Here is a 17500-nt window from a genome sequence, read left to right as displayed (position 1 = left end):
AGCTCGACCCGTCGGTGCTCGTCGGTGTTTTGGTGAACAGCTGTTTCGGTCTCACCTCGCTCTGCAGCTCAGAGACGCTTTTAGCAAACTGAGTCTCAGCAGTTTGTGGCAGCTGAGAGTAGAAACTCCGAGAGAGGCTCCTCATCCCGCCCTCCTTGTACTTGTTCTGCAATCAGAGACACCAAACCTCATCTGGTGTGAACAATAACACGTTCCAGCGGTGTTCAGGATGTTCAGTGTGTTTTAAAGTCTCACTTGGCTCTGCATGTCCGTGACCTCTCGGGCGAACTGCGTCTCCAGCGTGTCGGCCAGCTGGTGGTAAACTGGACTCCACAACTGCTTCAAATCCTCTTTGTACAAAAGCTGCGAGACACAAAACACAACAACTGCTGACGCGTTCGATTTAACTCTTCAAATGCAAACCCTTATTAATAAGGCTGTTTACCAGAATAAGAGTGTGTTTGTGTGTTTGTGTTTGTGTTTGTGTTTGTGTACCTGACTCTGCAGCTGCGACGCCTCCTTAGCGTGCAGCGTTTCCATGGTTTCAGGCAGCCGGTGGTACAGAGACGCCGACGCCTGCTTCCTGCTCGCCTCTTTGTATTTGGCCTGAAAGACATGAGTTCATCGGTCAGAGGCGGTTTTAAAAACCTGGAGGTCGTCCTTCCGGTCGGCGCCGCGTTACACAGATGTTCCCTGAACGCTGCAGTGAAACTATTGCGTGACCGAACTTCATCAAAAAAACTGGGTCAAATAAATAATATCAGATTTAACACATGTTAAAGTTAAAACCTCGTATGTGTGAAACTGTAGGGCTTTTATTTTGAAAAGTGTCAGTGACAGACACTCTTTATAGCTCCGCCCCCTGCTATTGTATTTATGTTAATTACCTTGTGAGCAGCCATCTGTGTCCAGCTTTCAGTGTGAGAGTCTCTGCTGTGTTTCTGTCCTCTGATATCTGAGTGTCTCACTGTGGACGGAGCTTGAACCTCTGCTGTGTTTCTGTCCTCTGATCTCTGTGTGTCTCACTGTGGGCGGAGCTTGAACCTCTGCTGCACTAACACAGCATCGTTCTCTCGGACAGTTTGTAAAATAAATGAATAAAAAAAGTTGATAATCAACAAACTTCTGTAAAACACGAAGGTCTAACTCCTTTTTCAAGCTTCAAAATAATTTCCCATTTTAACGTTTCCCCGGCGATCCGGTGAAAGTCGGTGAGCTCGGTCTGTCGCACCTCGCTCTGCATGTCCGTCAGCTCTCTGGCGTGCTGCGTGTCCGGCGTGTCGGGCAGGACGGAGAACAGGTTGACGCTCAGCTCCTTCCTGCCGTCTTCTTTGTATTTGACCTGGCGGTGAAACCGAGAGGAGCGTTTCACTTTTTCATTCACTCCGCGTACATAAATGCAAATGTACGTTTTCCTCCATCAAATATTGAAACAACGAGAAGCTCTTTAATTGGTGGAGTTGTACCTCGCTGAGCATCTCCGTCTGCTGCCTGGCGAACTCAGTGTCGTTGGTTTGGGGCATCAGGCGGTAAAGACTGGAGGCGTCTGGCTGTCGGTACTGGAGCTGCAGGAAACAAGCGTTCAGTCAGTCGGATCTGATGAAGGTCACGAAACAACAATGAAGTGTTTTCCTTCCTCCTGTTGGCTTTTAAAAATAAGTTAGACAGAGTTTGAAATCCATCTTAAAAGTATTCAAATCTTAACTCCCACGTGGATGAAATATTACAAAAAAAAGACAATAAATATTTCTCTCGTTGACTTCGCTAATTCAACGAGTATAACTTCTTCTGGTGTTTTTGGTTTTCTAGTTCGTTCTGGATGATGTAACAGGTTATTATGTATTCCCTCTGCTCATCGGGATAAATCCAAATCCAGATGGTTTGATAAGGTTTCATATCGTATAAAACACGAGTCACATGAACTGTTTTGTGTTGAGTCACCTGACTCTGCAGCTGCGAAGCTTCTTTAGCGTGCTGCGTTTCCAGAGTCTCCGGTAGAGTCGAGTACAGAGAGCTCGACGCTCCTTTCTTTCCTGCTTCTTTGTACTTCAGCTGAAAAACAAAAAACAACAAACAAAAGCAACTGTTTTAATCTGGTTTCACACATTCGCCTCGACTTTCTTTGGCTTTGCTGATTTCTGCACACAAAAAAAGAAGAGATTTAGGAGTTAAAAAAAAAGGTCAAACTTTTATTTTGAAGTGCTGTACTTTTACTTTGAAGGATTGTGCAGCCAACACATGAACACGTTTATTAAAGGCAGAAATATGTTGATTTCTCTTTCTCACCTCGCTCTGCTGCTCAGAAACACTTTTTACAAACTGCGTCTCGGCGGTTTCAGGGAGTTGAGAGTAGAAGCTCTGAGAGAGGCTCCGCCTCCCGTCCTCCGTGTACTTGTTCTGGAAGAGATGGACAGAAGAAAAAAAAACAAAGATGAAGTATTCAGTGTCCACTGAAGCCCAAAACGTCAGTTTGACCTTTTTCTGCCCTGAAACAAACAGAACTACAAACATGGCCTCCGTCTCGCTGACCTCAGATTAGATGCTGATGGTGCAGATCAGAAACAGCTGTTGGTCCTCCAACATCAGAGAGCATCGGAGTGCAGATGATTTATTATTATTTATTTATTATTTATCAAGCGGCGAGTGTTTATTTCATCCCTGCGTCTCTCCGACCGGATCTCACGAGGAGTTTAAACCGCAGTCAGAACCGCTTTCTGACGGTCCGGCGGGTTTCTATTTATACACCTGGAAACCTCAGACGAGGCGCCAGTCAACAGCTTAACCTGCCGGTCTAATATTAAACACCAGGTAGCCATGGCAACAGCAACGATATGTCCTGCTGCACCGCAAGTTCATTTTCAACGCTATACGTATGATTTTTTTTTTCATTCATTAAACAGCGAAGACGGAGTCTGAAAAATCTAACGTCACTGCAGCTGAGGAAGAAGACGAAGGAGGAGGAGGATGACGAGGACAAAGAAAATGAAGATGAAGAAGAAGAAGGAGGAGGAGGAAGAAGGAGGAGGAGGAAGATGAAGAGGAAGGAGATGGAGATGAAGAAGATGAAGATGAAGACCTCTGGTGCATATTAAATCTTCAGGAGCAGCCTCACATGATATTGTTTATGTCACCGTGAGGAGATTTTGGGAACTTTAACAGGTGTCCGAGTGACACATCCTGTTTGTATTTACCCGGCTCTGCATGTCAGTCATCTCTCTGGCGAAGCTGATCTCCGAGGCGTCGGGCAGAGACGAGTACAGCGAGCCGGACGCCGTCTTCCCGCTCTCCTTGTACTTGATCTGCAGAGATGAAAAAAAAACAAAAAAAAAAACGGTTTCTACTTTTCTTCCTACACAACAACCGCCCGTCTTTCTAAGAGAATAAAATAAAAACAGGTTTACCTCGCTGAGCAGCTCGCCGGCCTCTTTGGCGTGCTGCGTCTCCATGGTGTGAGGCAGCAGCGAGTACAGGCTGCTGCTCGCCTCTCTCCTGCCGGCCTCCTTGTACTTAATCTGAAAAGTTTCCAGACGAACACGAAAAGCTGAACATCGATTTCCTGCTAAAAAAAACAACGTTTAAAAGCTGCTGGTGTGTTCGGAGCCCGCCGTGGTGCCGTACCTCGCTCTGCAGCGCCGACAGATGTTTGGCCAGCTGTGTCTCCGTGGTTTCTGCCAGCTGTTGGTACAAACTGCTCTGAATCTTCTGCTTCGCACCTTCTTTATACTTCACCTGCAGGACACGGAGGATCACATCTTCAGGAAAACAGGCTTTTACAGACATTTCCTGCATTTATCTCCACGCGTGATGAACGTTGAATACTTCGCTCTGCAGGTCGGACGCCTCTCGGGCGTGCTGGGTGTCGATGGTCTCCGGCAGCAGAGAGTACAGGTTGACGCTCATCTCCTTCTTGCCGTCCTCTTTGTACTTCACCTGTAAAACACCACAGATGTTTACATTGCCATCTGGAGCTTCTACAGTATTTCCTGTTTAGTTTTTTTTATTTCCTGTCCTTCCCGTCACCTCGCTGAGCAGCTCGGAGACTTCTCTGGCGCGCGCCGTCTCCAAGGTGTCCGGCAGCAGGTGGAACAAACTGGAGGAGGAACCGTTCTTCAGCGCCGACTTGTACTTCAGCTGCACGCAAACGGGAGCAACAGATGTTTATCCGACAAGAAGACGACGAGAGGACGTCAGAACATCGATATAACACTCTTCACGTTCAGCACGGCGTTCCACAGGGTTCAACACTCGGCCCACTTCTCTTTTATTTTTCATGCTTTAACTTTTTAGAGGTAAACAAAACTTTACACATCAGTACAGATAAAGTAGAGTAAAATGATATTATTATTATTATGTGTATTATGAGTTATTGAAGATGTGTTCTCACCTCACTCTGCAGCTCAGAAGCTTCTTTGGCATGCAGCGTCTCCAGAGTCTCCGGCAGAGTGGAGTACAGCGAGCGGGACACGTCCTGCTTTCCCTTTTTGTACTTTATCTGAAAATGAAGCCAACGAAATTTTTTAAAGATTTTTAAAGACTAAAATCTATTTATGATTACAGAACGACAGAAACGACAGAAACGTAAAAAAAAAAAAAAAAGAACAAGAAAAGTGAGAAAAGTTCAAGTGTCCTTCCTGATCTGCAGTGAGAGAACTTTTGGAGTTTTCTTTCCTTTCCACTACAGACCAGCTGCTGTGAACATGCTGTTACCACCAGAAACCAACTCAGTTAAACATGATCATCAAGAAACCCGGCGTCCAGATGAGATCAAAGTGCTGGAACTCACCTCGCTCTGCAGCGCCGCCACGTTTTTAGCAAACTGCATGTCGGCGGTCTCCGGCAGCTGACTGTAGATGCTCTGAGAGCGACTCTTCTTCCCGCTTTCTTTGTATTTACTCTGTTTGAATGTCCGAAAATCAAAACGACACCGAGAGTTACAGTTCGGCTTTAAAGATGAGCACTTCAGATGTAACAGATACGGAGGACTTACAAACACATCTATCAACAGCTAACTTTGGGTTTCTATTAATGGAAAAAGCTTTTATGTGATGAAAACTTATTTTCGTCGTCACAGATCGACAGCGAGCCTCATCAGAGCCGACCGGATCGGTACGGCAGCCTGGACGACCGATTCATGACGGAAACATCACAAACGACGAGCTCAGCTCTTTAAAAAAAAAAAAAAAATTCAAAACACTAAAATCTGAATCATTTCATCTCTCTGTAATTTTGGCTTCTGGTCTTGTCATTTGATAAAAAAAAAATTGATCTTGCTTATTATTTAATTAGTGTCAGTTTTACTCCTTAAAAACGTCACTGAAAGGGAAGATGATGCTTGTTTACTCAGTCAGTTGTTGGCGCGGCAATAAAACAGTCATCATTGTGGGGTTTCTAAATAATACTGTAATATTTTGGTCACTCTTTTTGTTTATTTAAGATCATTTTTGAATATTGATCGTTTTTTCTTTGCTAAAACAAAATGCAGAAAACAATCCTTGTTTTCTTTGATATGAACTTATTTCCTCACAACCAAGAGGAGTGTGCGACGGGTACAACAGACGTGACGTCTCCGGGTCAGAGGCAGCCGGCCGGTACCTCGCTCTGCATGTCGCTCATCTCCCGGGCGAAGCTGGTCTCCGCCGTGTCGGGCAGACTGGAGTACAGTGAGCTGCACATCTCCTTCCTCCCGCTCTCCTTGTATTTGACCTGGTGACATTCACACGGACAGTTTGATTCCCGCCGTCGGAGCGTTAACCCTCCGGCTCTCTGGACTCCGTCCGGAGACCCTCACCTCGCTGAGCAGCTGCGTGGTTTCTCTGGCGTGTTGCGTCTCCAGAGTCTCCGGCAGCAGAGAGTACAGGGAGGTGTTCGCCTCCTTCTTTCCAGCTTCTTTGTACTTCGCCTGCAGGTTGTTAAATAAAACGCTCAGTTGAGTGTTTTATAACATTTAAAAACTGGTTCTCCCTTTAAAAGCTGCTTGAATCAATAAATAAAGTCTCAACAGATGAAGTAAAAGAATCCATTTAATCGGCCTTGAAATTCTTCGTATTGCAGCTTTCACAAACTTTCTGCCTACGAACACTTTTATACACAAACTTTCTTCTTCTTCTTCGGTGTGATTATTTTCATAACTTTCTGTTTGTCTGAGTGTAAACGTGGTTCAGCCGAGTGTGCCGTACCTCGCTCTGCAGCGCCGACAGATGTTTGGCCAGCTGTGTCTCCGTGGTTTCTGCCAGCTGTTGGTACAAACTGCTCTGAATCTTCTGCTTCGCACTTTCTTTATACTTCACCTGCAGGACACGGAGGATCACATCTTCAGGAAAACAGGCTTTTACAGACATTTCCTGCATTTATCTCCACGCGTGATGAACGTTGAATACTTCGCTCTGCAGGTCGGACGCCTCTCGGGCGTGCTGGGTGTCGATGGTCTCCGGCAGCAGAGAGTACAGGTTGACGCTCATCTCCTTCTTGCCGTCCTCTTTGTACTTCACCTGTAAAACCGTCGGAACAAAACGTGAATCCGTGACAGTGAAAGAGAAAAGTTGGCTGCATTGTTTTGCGGTGACGCCGATCTCGGGAGACTTCCTGTACCTCGCTGAGGAGCTCTGTCACTTCCCGGGCGCGAGCCGTGTCCAACGTCTCCGGCAGCAGAGAGTACAGACAGGAGCTGGAGCCTCTCTTCCCCGACTCTTTGTACCGCATCTGAACACCAAGACGCGTTTTCATTTCATTTCATAAAGACGGTGTTAAAAAAAAAGTGCAAATAAAAGATGTAAATCAGGTGTTCAGAAGCACAAACGTCCCTCAGCGCTTGGTCCTCACCTCGCTCTGCAGCTCGGCGACGCTCTTAGCGAACTGAGTGTCGGCGGTTTGAGGGAGCTGAGAGTAGAAGCTCTGGGAGAGGCTCCTCCGGCCCTCCTTGTATTTACTCTGAAGGAGCAGGAACAACGCAGGTTATTCATTTCATGTCTGGATGCGAAGTTTGGAAACATCTTTGTGTCATTTCGTTGAAGCTGTGTTTTATATTTAGTCTTTAAAACTCTTAAATTCACTGATTGATTGACTGAAATCTATCAACAAATACAAATCACAACTTCTCTGATGTAACCAGGTGTGTGTGGACGTTTCAGTGTGTTTTAAATGTGTGTGTGTGTGCGTGTGTGTGTGTGTGTGTGTGTGTGTGTGTGTGTGTGTGTGTGTGTGTGTGTGTGTGTGTGTGTGTGTGTGTGTGTGTGTGTGTGTGTGTGTGTGTGTGTGTGATACCTCGCTTTGCATCTCCGTCATCTCCCGGGCGAACTGGATCTCCGCCGTGTCGGGCAGCTGTGAGTACAGAGAGGACGGAGCTCCTCGGACCAGCGTCTTGGGCCGGTAGTTGACCTGCAGGACTCAGAAGATTAAAGTTCATGATCTCTGAGGTGTTTGTGCCTCAAATCATCTTTGTTCTTGCAGGTTTGTGCAGCTGAGTGTGGTCCTCAGTGTGTGTGTGTGTGTGTGTGTGTGTGTGTGTGTGTGTGTGTGTGTGTGTGTGTGTGTGTGTGTGTGTGTGTGTGTGTGTGTGTGTGTGTGTGTGTGTGTGTGTGTGTGTGTGTGTGTGTGTGTGTGTGTGTGTGTGTGTGTATGTGTACCTCGCTCTGCATCTCCGTCATCTCTCGGGCGAACTGGATCTCCGGGGTTTCCGGGAGCTGTGAGTACAGAGAAATGGACGCCTTCCTCTTCCCGTCCTCTTTGTACTTTTTCTGAAACAGATGGAATCATGGGAGCTCAGTTTAATCAGACCTGCTGCGTTGAACGAGCTCCTCTGATGAAACCGGCTGAAACAGGGCGGCTGTGTTAAAGGTGTGATGTGTTGATGAGCACCTCGCTCTGAAGCTCCTGCACCGTCCTGGCCAGCTGCATCTCGCTGGTTTCAGGAAGCTGAGAGTACAAACTGACGCTCATCTCCTTCCTGCTCTCCTCCTTGTACTTGTTCTGAGGAGCACAAACCGTTCAACGTGTTCCATCATCCCTTTACATGGTTGGATATTCATGTGTATTCATGTGTATTCATCCATCCATCCATCATCCATCCATCCATCCATTCGTCATCCATCCATCATCCATCCATCCATCATCCATCCATCATCCATCCATTCATCAATCATCCATCCATTATCCATCATCCATCCATCCATCCATCATCCATCCATCCATCATCCATCCATCATCCATTATCCATCATCCATCCATCATCCATCCATCCATCATCCATCCATTCATCAATCATCCATCCATTATCCATCCATCCATCCATCATCCATCATCCATCCATTACCCATCCATCAATCTATCCATCATCCATCCATCCATCATCCATCATCCATCCATCCATCCATCCATCCATCCATCCATCCATCCATCCATCCATCCATCATCCATCCATCAATCATCCATCCATTATCCATCATCCATTATCCATCATCCATCATCCATCCATCATCCATCCATTATCCATCATCCATCCATCCATCATCCATCCATCCATCATCCATCCATTCATCAATCATCCATCCATTATCCATCCATCCATCCATCCATCATCCATCCATCCATCCATCATCCATCATCCATCCATTACCCATCCATCAATCTATCCATCATCCATCATCCATCCATCATCCATCCATCCATCCATCCATCATCCATCATCCATCCATCCATCCATCCATCCATCATCCATCCATCCATCCATCCATCCATCCATCCATCCATCCATCCATCCATCCATCCATCCATCCATCCATCCATCCATCCATCCATCATCCATCCCCCCCTCCCCTCACCTCACTCTGTATCTCCGTCAGCTCTTTAACAAACTGGGTTTCTGTGGTTTCAGGCAGCAGAGAATAAAGAGAGGAGGAAAACGCCGCCTTCACGTTTCCTTTATATTTAATCTGAAAAACACACACACACACACACACACACACACACACACACACACACACACACACACACACACACACACACACACACACACACACACACACACACATAGGACATGATCACAGCGCTCTAGAACCAATCAGAATAGTCAGTCATCGGTCTACAGGTTGGATCACCTGGCTCTGCAGCTCCGATGCTTCTCTGGCGTGTTGCGTCTCCGGCGTCTCGGCCAGGACGGAGTACAGAGACAGAGACGCCTCCTTCCTGCCCTCCTCCTTGTACTTGGACTGGAAACACATTTCACAAACACAGCTGTTTACAGGAATGTATGACGTTGCTGAGGGTCCTCACAGGTATAGAAGAACAACATGACCTCTGACCTCGGATATGACGGCGCTGATGTTCTTGGCGTGGATGAGTTCGGCTCCGGGAACAAACAGACTCTGACCCTTCATCTTCTCAAAGTCCTCCTTATACTTCACCTGCAGGGACGAGGACACACAAGTGTGTGTCAGTGTGTGTGTGTGTGTGTGTGTGTGTTGTGTCTTTATATTAAAAAGCTGAAGAACCCAGGAGACAAATGAAGTGAATCCACAGATGACAACTTAATCTGTGAGAGGAAAACACAATAAAAGGTTTTTAATGGTGTTAAAAGTTCAGAGGGACAAAATAAATAAAGAGAAAAATCTGAATCCAAACAGTTTCCTGAACTCGGAGATGAAGCAGCATTTACTGGAGCCTTTTAGTGTTCTACACTCCAGCTGCTTTCCTCCTGTAAAGCGGTTCATGTTTCCATGGTAACAGCAGCATCTTTGATTGGCACATCCACCTCGTAGGTTTTGGGGTGAGCGCAGAGTTTCACCACGGAAACAAACAAAAAAGAAACGCAAAAGAAATCAGGTTTGGTGCGACGCGAAGGTCACCGAGGTCACAACTGTGACGGTGATGTCATCGTTAAAGACGTCAGCAGCCGGAGGGTTTTCATGAAGTGGGCCGAGTCGCTCGATGAGTCACTCCGACGCTGCGAACTCCTGAGCTGCAGAGTTTGAGTCACGTTGGAGGAATCGATATTTCTCCCCCCCGCCGCGACACTCAGCCTCATTCACTCAGAGATGTTCGCTCCAAACTGCAGCAGTCGAACAGCAGGGGTCCCTTCGAGCCCAACAAAGGCTGGATCTTTGGTGGGACGTTACCAACGGCAACGCGGCGGCTTCACGTCAGAGGAGGAAAAAAAGATGAGGACGCACCGCAGTCAGAGTTCAGTGTTTGATTCAAGCCGGTTCGTTACGGTGAAATACCTCCAACACCGTTCGACCCCCAGACAGGAAACTTTCTGACGACTTTCCTTTTCAAATATTCAATTCTCACTCAAATATAACATCGATTATTTATTTTTTTATATGGCACTATCGCCCATTTTCACTGTAGCTTGGTTGTAATGCATCACTCCCGTCAGAAGGTGGCAGTAATGCGCCTCACAGCTGTTAATCTAAACAACATGAGGAACGGTGGATTAATACGATTAGATTAGTACGATTAGATTAATACGATTAGATTAATACGATTAGCTTAGTATGATTAGATTAATATGATTAGATTAATACGATTAGATTAATACGATTAGATTAATACGATTAGATTAGTATGATTAGATTAATACGATTAGATTAATACGATTAGATTAATACGATTAGATTAGTATGATTAGATTAATACGATTAGATTAATACGATTAGATTAGTACGATTAGATTAATACGATTAGCTTAGTATGATTAGATTAATATGATTAGATTAATACGATTAGATTAATACGATTAGATTAATACGATTAGATTAATACGATTAGCTTAGTATGATTAGATTAATATGATTAGATTAATATGATTAGATTAATACGATTAGATTAATACGATTAGATTAGTACGATTAGATTAATACGATTAGATTAATACGATTAGCTTAGTATGATTAGATTAATATGATTAGATTAATACGATTAGATTAATACGATTAGATTAGTACGATTAGATTAATATGATTAGATTAATACGATTAGATTAATACGATTAGATTAGTACGATTAGATTAACTCACCTCTGGCAAAATCCATCACATAACAATAACACTGTTGACTGTGTTTCTTGGTTGTTTGTATATAATATATATAGATATATACTGTACTGTGTATACTGTGCATTTTATATTTTATATTTATATTTGATATATTTTACTGCTATTTTATTGCTTTTCTATTGTTCTATTATTATTATCTTATTGCTTCTGTATGCTGCTGTAGTGAAAAAAATTTCCCCTCGGGGATTAATAAAGTAAATACCTAACCTACCTAACCTAACCTAATATGATTAGAATAATACGATTAGATTAGTACGATTAGATTAATACAATTAGATTAATACGATTAGATTAGTACGATTAGATTAATACAATTAGATTAATACGATTAGATTAGTACGATTAGATTAATACAATTAGATTAATACGATTAGATTAGTACGGAGCCCATTGAAAGAAATACAAAAAAATCGTACCCAAGGATTACTAAATCGTGAACATGAAGTAGAATCTCTTTTGCACAATTTAGTAATTCGTTCCCACGTTTTAATTCATTTGTGCGCACAAGATAAATTTAGCCTCGATTTAATATTTCATTCAAGTGATTTCCCTTCTTTTGATTGGTTCTCTGTGAAGTTCGGTTTCAGACTTTCATTTCCCGCTCAGGATAAAAATCATTTAGTTTCAGCTGTAAATCCAGGACTGAACTCACGTCGCTGGCCAGCAGGCTGCATCTCCTGTTGAACGCCGGGTCCGGCAGCGGCGGCTTCACATCAGAGGTGGCCTGAAAAAAACACACATGATGCGTGTATGAGAATCAGTGTGACATCATCAGACACACGGCGGCTTTCGCTGCATGTTGTGTGTCGGTATTTTTAATGTTAATATAATTTGAAGGACAGATACAGGAGATCATTCCTGCCCACTGCAATAAGACATCAATAACACCGTTGCACTCCAGTTTAATTTAATATTATTCTATTTTTATTTGTATATAATGTGCATTTTTACATGTTTTAAGTTTAATATTTTTTATTACCTCTATTTTTATTGTCATTTTTATTGCTTTACCCTGTCCATGCTGCTGTAGTCTATCTATCTATCTATCTATCTATCTATCTATCTATCTATCTATCTATCTATCTATCTATCTATCTCGTCTCTCTGAACAGAACGAGTTCAGCCCGAAAAAAAGAAAAAAAAGAACCCTCCGCTATCAAAGGCTAATAATGGCACATTTTCATTTGTAGTCGCACTAATCCTCTCTAAGCTCTCCTAAAAACCTGCAGCACCAGTCGACGGCCCGCATCAAGGTCACCGCAGAGACGCAGCCAGAGCTGCAACCTGCCGCCTCATCAAAGAGCGGCGAAGTCCTGGGAGGCGTGACGCAGCGCGTTCAACGAAGGGGGGTGGGGGGGTTCTCACGTCAAGTACAGTTCAGCTGGAAATAAATTTGTGTTTGTTGTATTCAGCCAAAGATGGGAAAGAGCTGATTCGTCTCTGAGGAGCTTCAGATGGTCATAAAAAAAACTTCTTTATAATTTAATAATGTGACTAATTCTTTTTTTTTCTTATTTCATCTTCAGTTTCCAAAAATGATTGATTTCATCTGAGAGAGAAGACTTTAATTACCTGCTTCTTCACGAGTTTACTCCACCTGAACATATTTCACAGGTCCGTGCTGATTGGCTGATCTCACTTCCTGATTTTAAGCGTTAATCGGATCATTAACTCTGTTTCTGATGAAGGAAGTCGAACTTTCTCACCTCTGACTCCCAAACTTCCAGCAACCTCTTCGCTCTCGTCTCCTCGTCTTCCTCGTCCTCGTCTCCTCCCTCCGTCCCTCCGTCTTCATCCTCCGTTACGACGTCCTCCTCTTCGTCCGTCTGTCCCGTAGTCGTGGAAACGGGGGCGGTGACTGATGCGACCGTGGAGGACTCTTCTTCTGCTTCCTTTCCTTCCACCGGAGTGGCTGCAGCCTCCTTTTCCTCCACGTCGGTCACCTCTGAGGTCACAAGGACAAAACAACAATAAAACAAACAAACTGGACTACCGAGAACATTAAAACAAGGAACGGTAAACAAGTTTATAATGTCTTTTCTTAAAGGAGTTCACAGAATATTGTTCAAACCGCCGTCAGATAAACGTCTGTATTTTAAACCTGGTGTCTGGTGAGACAGAGGAATTCACACTGAGCATGCTCTGTGGGCGGAGCCTGTGCACCGGAGACGTCTCGCTAACTTCCGGTTTAGCTCTGTGCTAACCTGAATGAAGACAAAAAAATTCAGTAGTGCAGCTTTCGTGATTGTTTTTTGGACCAAATGGATCAAATTCTGCATCACAGATCCAGCCCCTGGCTCCTCCCCCAGCTCATCCAAATATGGTCACTTCCTGCTCCAGATGGCGACGACCAACTGGTAATATAAATCAGTCACTTATCTTAACAGCTCCTTCTTTCCTGAGTGTATATGCGAACATAAAAAAATATCACTGAGAGTTTGTCAAATCCAAAAGTTAGAAAGATTTAGAGTTAGAAATCCGTCGGCAGGTTTTTATCCCTCTGAGTCTCGGTCGCCGTGACTACACGTCAAGGTCACCTTCACAGCTTCACCGCTCGCTGCCATGAACTTTCTGACTCCGTGTCCTTTAAGGTCAGAGGTCACCTCCAGACGTTGCTTCAGCTCCTCTCCGTCATTCACTCACCTTGTCCGATCTGTTGTCTCTCCATGCCTTGGTTCGGTTTCACACTTTCAACTCTCCAAAATGTTTCTGGATGATCGATGCTTCTCGATCACTTCTCGGTATTTCCGGTGTCGCTTGTTTCTGCTCCTGGACGTCTCCGTGTCTTCGATGGCCTCTCGGGATCTTCGTCGACCTCCCGGCTTCTCGTTTAACTGAAGATATGAAGCTGCAGGCGTCTGAACCGCTCTGTCCAACGTCTTCTTGGACTCTGTTTCGTTGGGGAACCTCTTATCGCTTTGAACGTCTACATTTAGCCCTCTACTCAGGACCTTATCACCTCCGTGCGCTTCATCTCCACCACACTGCCAGTTCTGGGCATCGTGTGTGTGTCTGTGTGTGTTTAAGTGTGTGTGTGTTTGTTTGAGTTCAGAGTGTCGTACACTGAAAGGAATGTACCGTTTGATTGGCAGGTGTGTCGCATGCTGGCCAGGCTCCGCCCACATATCACCCACAGCTTCAGTTTTCATTTTTGCTGTGATTACAGTATGGAATACCACTCTGAAGGGCAAGCCAATCAGTGACCAGTGGGCGTGGCTAATTCTGCATTCAAATGGGAACGCAACATGCGAATTCGTGGTTGGCGTTCAAGTCATAAAAACAGCGTTGCTAGCCAACAACAACGTGGGGGGCGTCTAGAAGCCACAGACGCTAACATAGAGGGAACGTAATGCACAGGAAGAAAAGATGATTTAAACATTTTCCTCAGATGCAGAATATTATCTAAGTTACGAAGACAAACTCTACATGACTAAAACTACAACATATTAACTTAACATCCAACCAAAACATGAACTTCAATGACCTCTGACCTTTCTGTAAACGTCAGCAAAACACGTGACAACTCATCAAGCAAATTTGTGGGATAACTTTGTTTTATAAGACGTTTCTGAAAAACCTGCGAGGATTTGTGGTAAAATAATAAACTGTATCCTAAAATTAAGATAATTTGATTAATTACTGATAATATTTTTATACTGTACAAACACTAAAACTACTAAAGTACTTCTAAATGCATTAATTCTTCATCTCTGTTTCATCGATCACTTCGACCGAATATTTCCCGACAGTGAACGTAAATGATTTTCCAGTCGGAGCCTCGGAGGCAGCGGGTCGGCTGGCAGCGGGATCCCGGTGTCAGATGGTTGTTGAGGTAAACAGGGTCTGAGCCAAACGACCATCTGCTGCTAAACCGCTCGACAGCAACAACAACGGGTCCACTTATCACCGATAGCTCCGCATCATCTGCATAATAGAGCACGTGATGAACGAAATTCAAACATGAACGATTGTTCAAAATAACACGACAACAACTGCAGATGATCTGAATCTAAGTTAAGTAAGAATCTTAGCAGAAACCAACGGTGACGTCGCCCGTCGGTTCGTGAGCTGCCGTTCCTGAAGCCTTGAGTTTTGTCTTTATTATTTATTTTATATTTCTTTATATTTGGACGAGCGGGGGGGGGGGGGGGCAGTGGATCTAACTCGATCTGATTGGGAACCTGTGGAAACTCTTGTGCCCCGGTTGTAACCCTAACCCTAACCCTAACCCTAACCTCCTAAACGACCACAAAGCTGAAACGTTCTTTAATAAAAACTGAAGAGTAAAACCTGCTGAACGGGAGGATTTCTATCATTAATAATCAGATTTCAGTAACAAAACGATACAATTTTCTTCCCACATTAAGACGACCTTTTCAAAAACCGAACACAGGATAAATAGAGGCATCAGTTACCATGACGACCGTCACGTGACTGGATAAAGTTGGCGAAGCAAGATGTACTGTTGACACTTGCTTCTGTTCCAGGCTTTCTTTCAAAATGTTATCTTCGGGGCATTTTCTGTTTTATGATCGCTCCGACTGTCCTCAGCAAACTGCAGAAACTCCTCCACAACATTTATCCTTCTGTTTGATCCGTCTCACAGAAACACACCAGAGTGGATCTTTTTTTTTGTTTGTTTTACAAACAAAAAAAAATTCATCACACAACACGTGAGCGGTTAAATGGCCCGAATGACAGCTGAGTCCTGGCGGGGATTTTATATTAAAAGAAGAAGCGTCGTCGCCGACCACGAGCTCACATCTCGGTAATGAATTCTGAAACACAAAGCGTCTCCTGGGAAAACTCCCCGTGATCTCGTCCTGATGTGAACCGGCTTCACCGCCAGCCGCAATAACACCAATTCCACTTTTTCTCACTGAGATACTGTTTTTCACTGCAGATGCACCCGAATCCAGACGATATCCCCGACATCAGAATCTGTTTGACAGCAGGAGCCGTCGTATTAGTTTGCAGACTGTGATGCTGAATGCTCAGTGATCCGACTGAATGTCTTTTATCGGTCACTAAACAGTCTGCAGGGAGAGATGAACGTGTCCCTCTGCTGCTCCTCAGGGTTCAAGACACTTCGTCACAGTTTAAAAACACGCCTACAAGTTTCAACCACGAGGGCCTTCATCAGGGCAAATCAGAAATGTAGTCATGTGATCAACATACAGACCAACAAGTCACCTGATAAACGTCCAGCAGACGAAACCACACATCACTAGCTGTAACCTGACTGCACCACAGGCCTGTCAATCAAACAGACACGCCCCCAAAAACAGGTCTTCTTGAATCTTCTTTTCTAATGAATGAGGGATTATTTTCAGATGGACCTCCAGAAAACTAAGAAGAAGGAGTGACTTTAGCTAACAACACCGAGATAACTGATGGACACATTTTATTCACTTTGGATTTGATGAGAGAAGTTGAATGGGAGTCTATGGAGCCGGAGGCTTTTTGGAGCCGACCTCTAGTGGCACTCGCTGGTATTGCAGCTGAAGATACTTCTGGAACGGAACCATTTTACAGACCTGAAGATACGAACTCTTTTATATAGTCCATGTTTACATCATGTAAAATCAGAAGTTCTAAATACATCCTTAGTTGTCTGCTGTTGCCCTCTGGTGGAATCCTCCGGTAACACACAGCCGTCCAACTACGCAAAACTGTAGAAGCATAAACTTCTGTTCCAGTTAAAGATTTGTTAGTTTGAGCATCTCAGCAGAAGAAAGCTCACGAGAGGCTCCCTATCCTCTTCTTCCTCTCCCTCCTTTTCCTCCTCCCTTTCCTCTTCCTCCTCCCCCTCCTCTTCCTCCTCCACCTTCCCTCCTCTTCCTCCCTCTGCCTCTCCCCAGCAGGTCAACCTTGAAAGAGCTGAGTAATAAAGTAGAGCTGTGTGGGCTGTTGAATGTCAGAGGGAGGCGGTGTGTGTGTGTGTGTGTGTGTGTGTGTGTGTGTGTGTGTGTGTGTGTGTGTGTGTGTGTGTGTGTGTGTGTGTGTGTGTGTGTGTGTGTGTGTGTGTGTGTGTGTGTGTGTGTATCTTAATTAACAGCGAGCAAATGAGGAGGGAGAAAATTTGTGGTGTATCAGCGCGGCGGAATAACGCGATCACTCGGTCAGGTAAACAGGGTGGGAGGGGAGGGGGAGGGGAGGGGGAGGGGAGGGGGTGACAACAAATCAACTGAAGATGGTTTCACTGGGTTTTTCTCAGGAGATGTGAGCAGCGTGTTTCACGGAGGAAGGACATCTCAGGGTTGATTATTGTATCTTATGTCCCATATTTTAAAATGAATGTTCAGTTAAACTGTTTCGGATTGAAATGTAGAATAATTTCTACGTTATAAATGAGGTCAATTTTGGTGCTTTTTTGTGGTGGCTGAACCTTTATTACAAACAAAAATGTCTGTTTTTTTAATACATTTTTTATTTTATTATTATTATAT

At 44.4% G+C, this 17500-nt stretch overlaps 1 protein-coding gene across 8 annotated transcripts in view; it reads right to left on the bottom strand.

Annotated features, from left to right (window-relative positions):
• The window catches only part of LOC138625744 (nebulin-like), a 52658-nt gene that overhangs the window by 16784 nt on the left and 18374 nt on the right, over positions 1-17500 (bottom strand). For 5 of the 8 annotated variants that reach the window (XM_069706875.1, XM_069706870.1, XM_069706874.1 and 2 more), the window contains exons 5-32: positions 12758-12996; positions 11704-11775; positions 9297-9398; positions 9093-9203; positions 8817-8927; positions 7855-7965; positions 7623-7733; positions 7261-7374; positions 6820-6927; positions 6589-6699; positions 6378-6488; positions 6177-6287; positions 5789-5899; positions 5593-5703; positions 4784-4894; positions 4385-4492; positions 4021-4131; positions 3820-3930; positions 3619-3729; positions 3402-3512; positions 3192-3299; positions 2287-2397; positions 1942-2052; positions 1467-1565; positions 1232-1342; positions 496-606; positions 256-363; positions 56-166 (exon numbers count right to left, since the gene is read on the bottom strand). In XM_069706875.1, coding sequence (XP_069562976.1) covers positions 56-166; positions 256-363; positions 496-606; positions 1232-1342; positions 1467-1565; positions 1942-2052; positions 2287-2397; positions 3192-3299; positions 3402-3512; positions 3619-3729; positions 3820-3930; positions 4021-4131; positions 4385-4492; positions 4784-4894; positions 5593-5703; positions 5789-5899; positions 6177-6287; positions 6378-6488; positions 6589-6699; positions 6820-6927; positions 7261-7374; positions 7623-7733; positions 7855-7965; positions 8817-8927; positions 9093-9203; positions 9297-9371 — 2829 coding nt within the window. In that variant the 5' untranslated portion in view covers positions 9372-9398; positions 11704-11775; positions 12758-12996. Of the gene's footprint in view, positions 1-55; positions 167-255; positions 364-495; positions 607-1231; positions 1343-1466; positions 1566-1941; positions 2053-2286; positions 2398-3191; positions 3300-3401; positions 3513-3618; positions 3730-3819; positions 3931-4020; positions 4132-4384; positions 4493-4783; positions 4895-5592; positions 5704-5788; positions 5900-6176; positions 6288-6377; positions 6489-6588; positions 6700-6819; positions 6928-7260; positions 7375-7622; positions 7734-7854; positions 7966-8816; positions 8928-9092; positions 9204-9296; positions 9399-11703; positions 11776-12757; positions 15249-17500 lie in introns of those variants that run through there. The other 3 variants (XM_069706868.1, XM_069706871.1, XM_069706872.1) reach the window with 3 other exon arrangements.

The sequence above is a fragment of the Brachyistius frenatus genome, unplaced genomic scaffold, assembly GCF_029030835.1.
Source record: "Brachyistius frenatus isolate BFR_SWC_R1_liver_20210118 unplaced genomic scaffold, ASM2903083v1 Contig_65, whole genome shotgun sequence".
NCBI lineage: Eukaryota > Metazoa > Chordata > Actinopteri > Embiotocidae > Brachyistius > Brachyistius frenatus.
The sequence above is the reverse complement of the archived record's forward strand: the minus strand, read 5'-3'. Positions and strand labels throughout refer to the sequence as shown.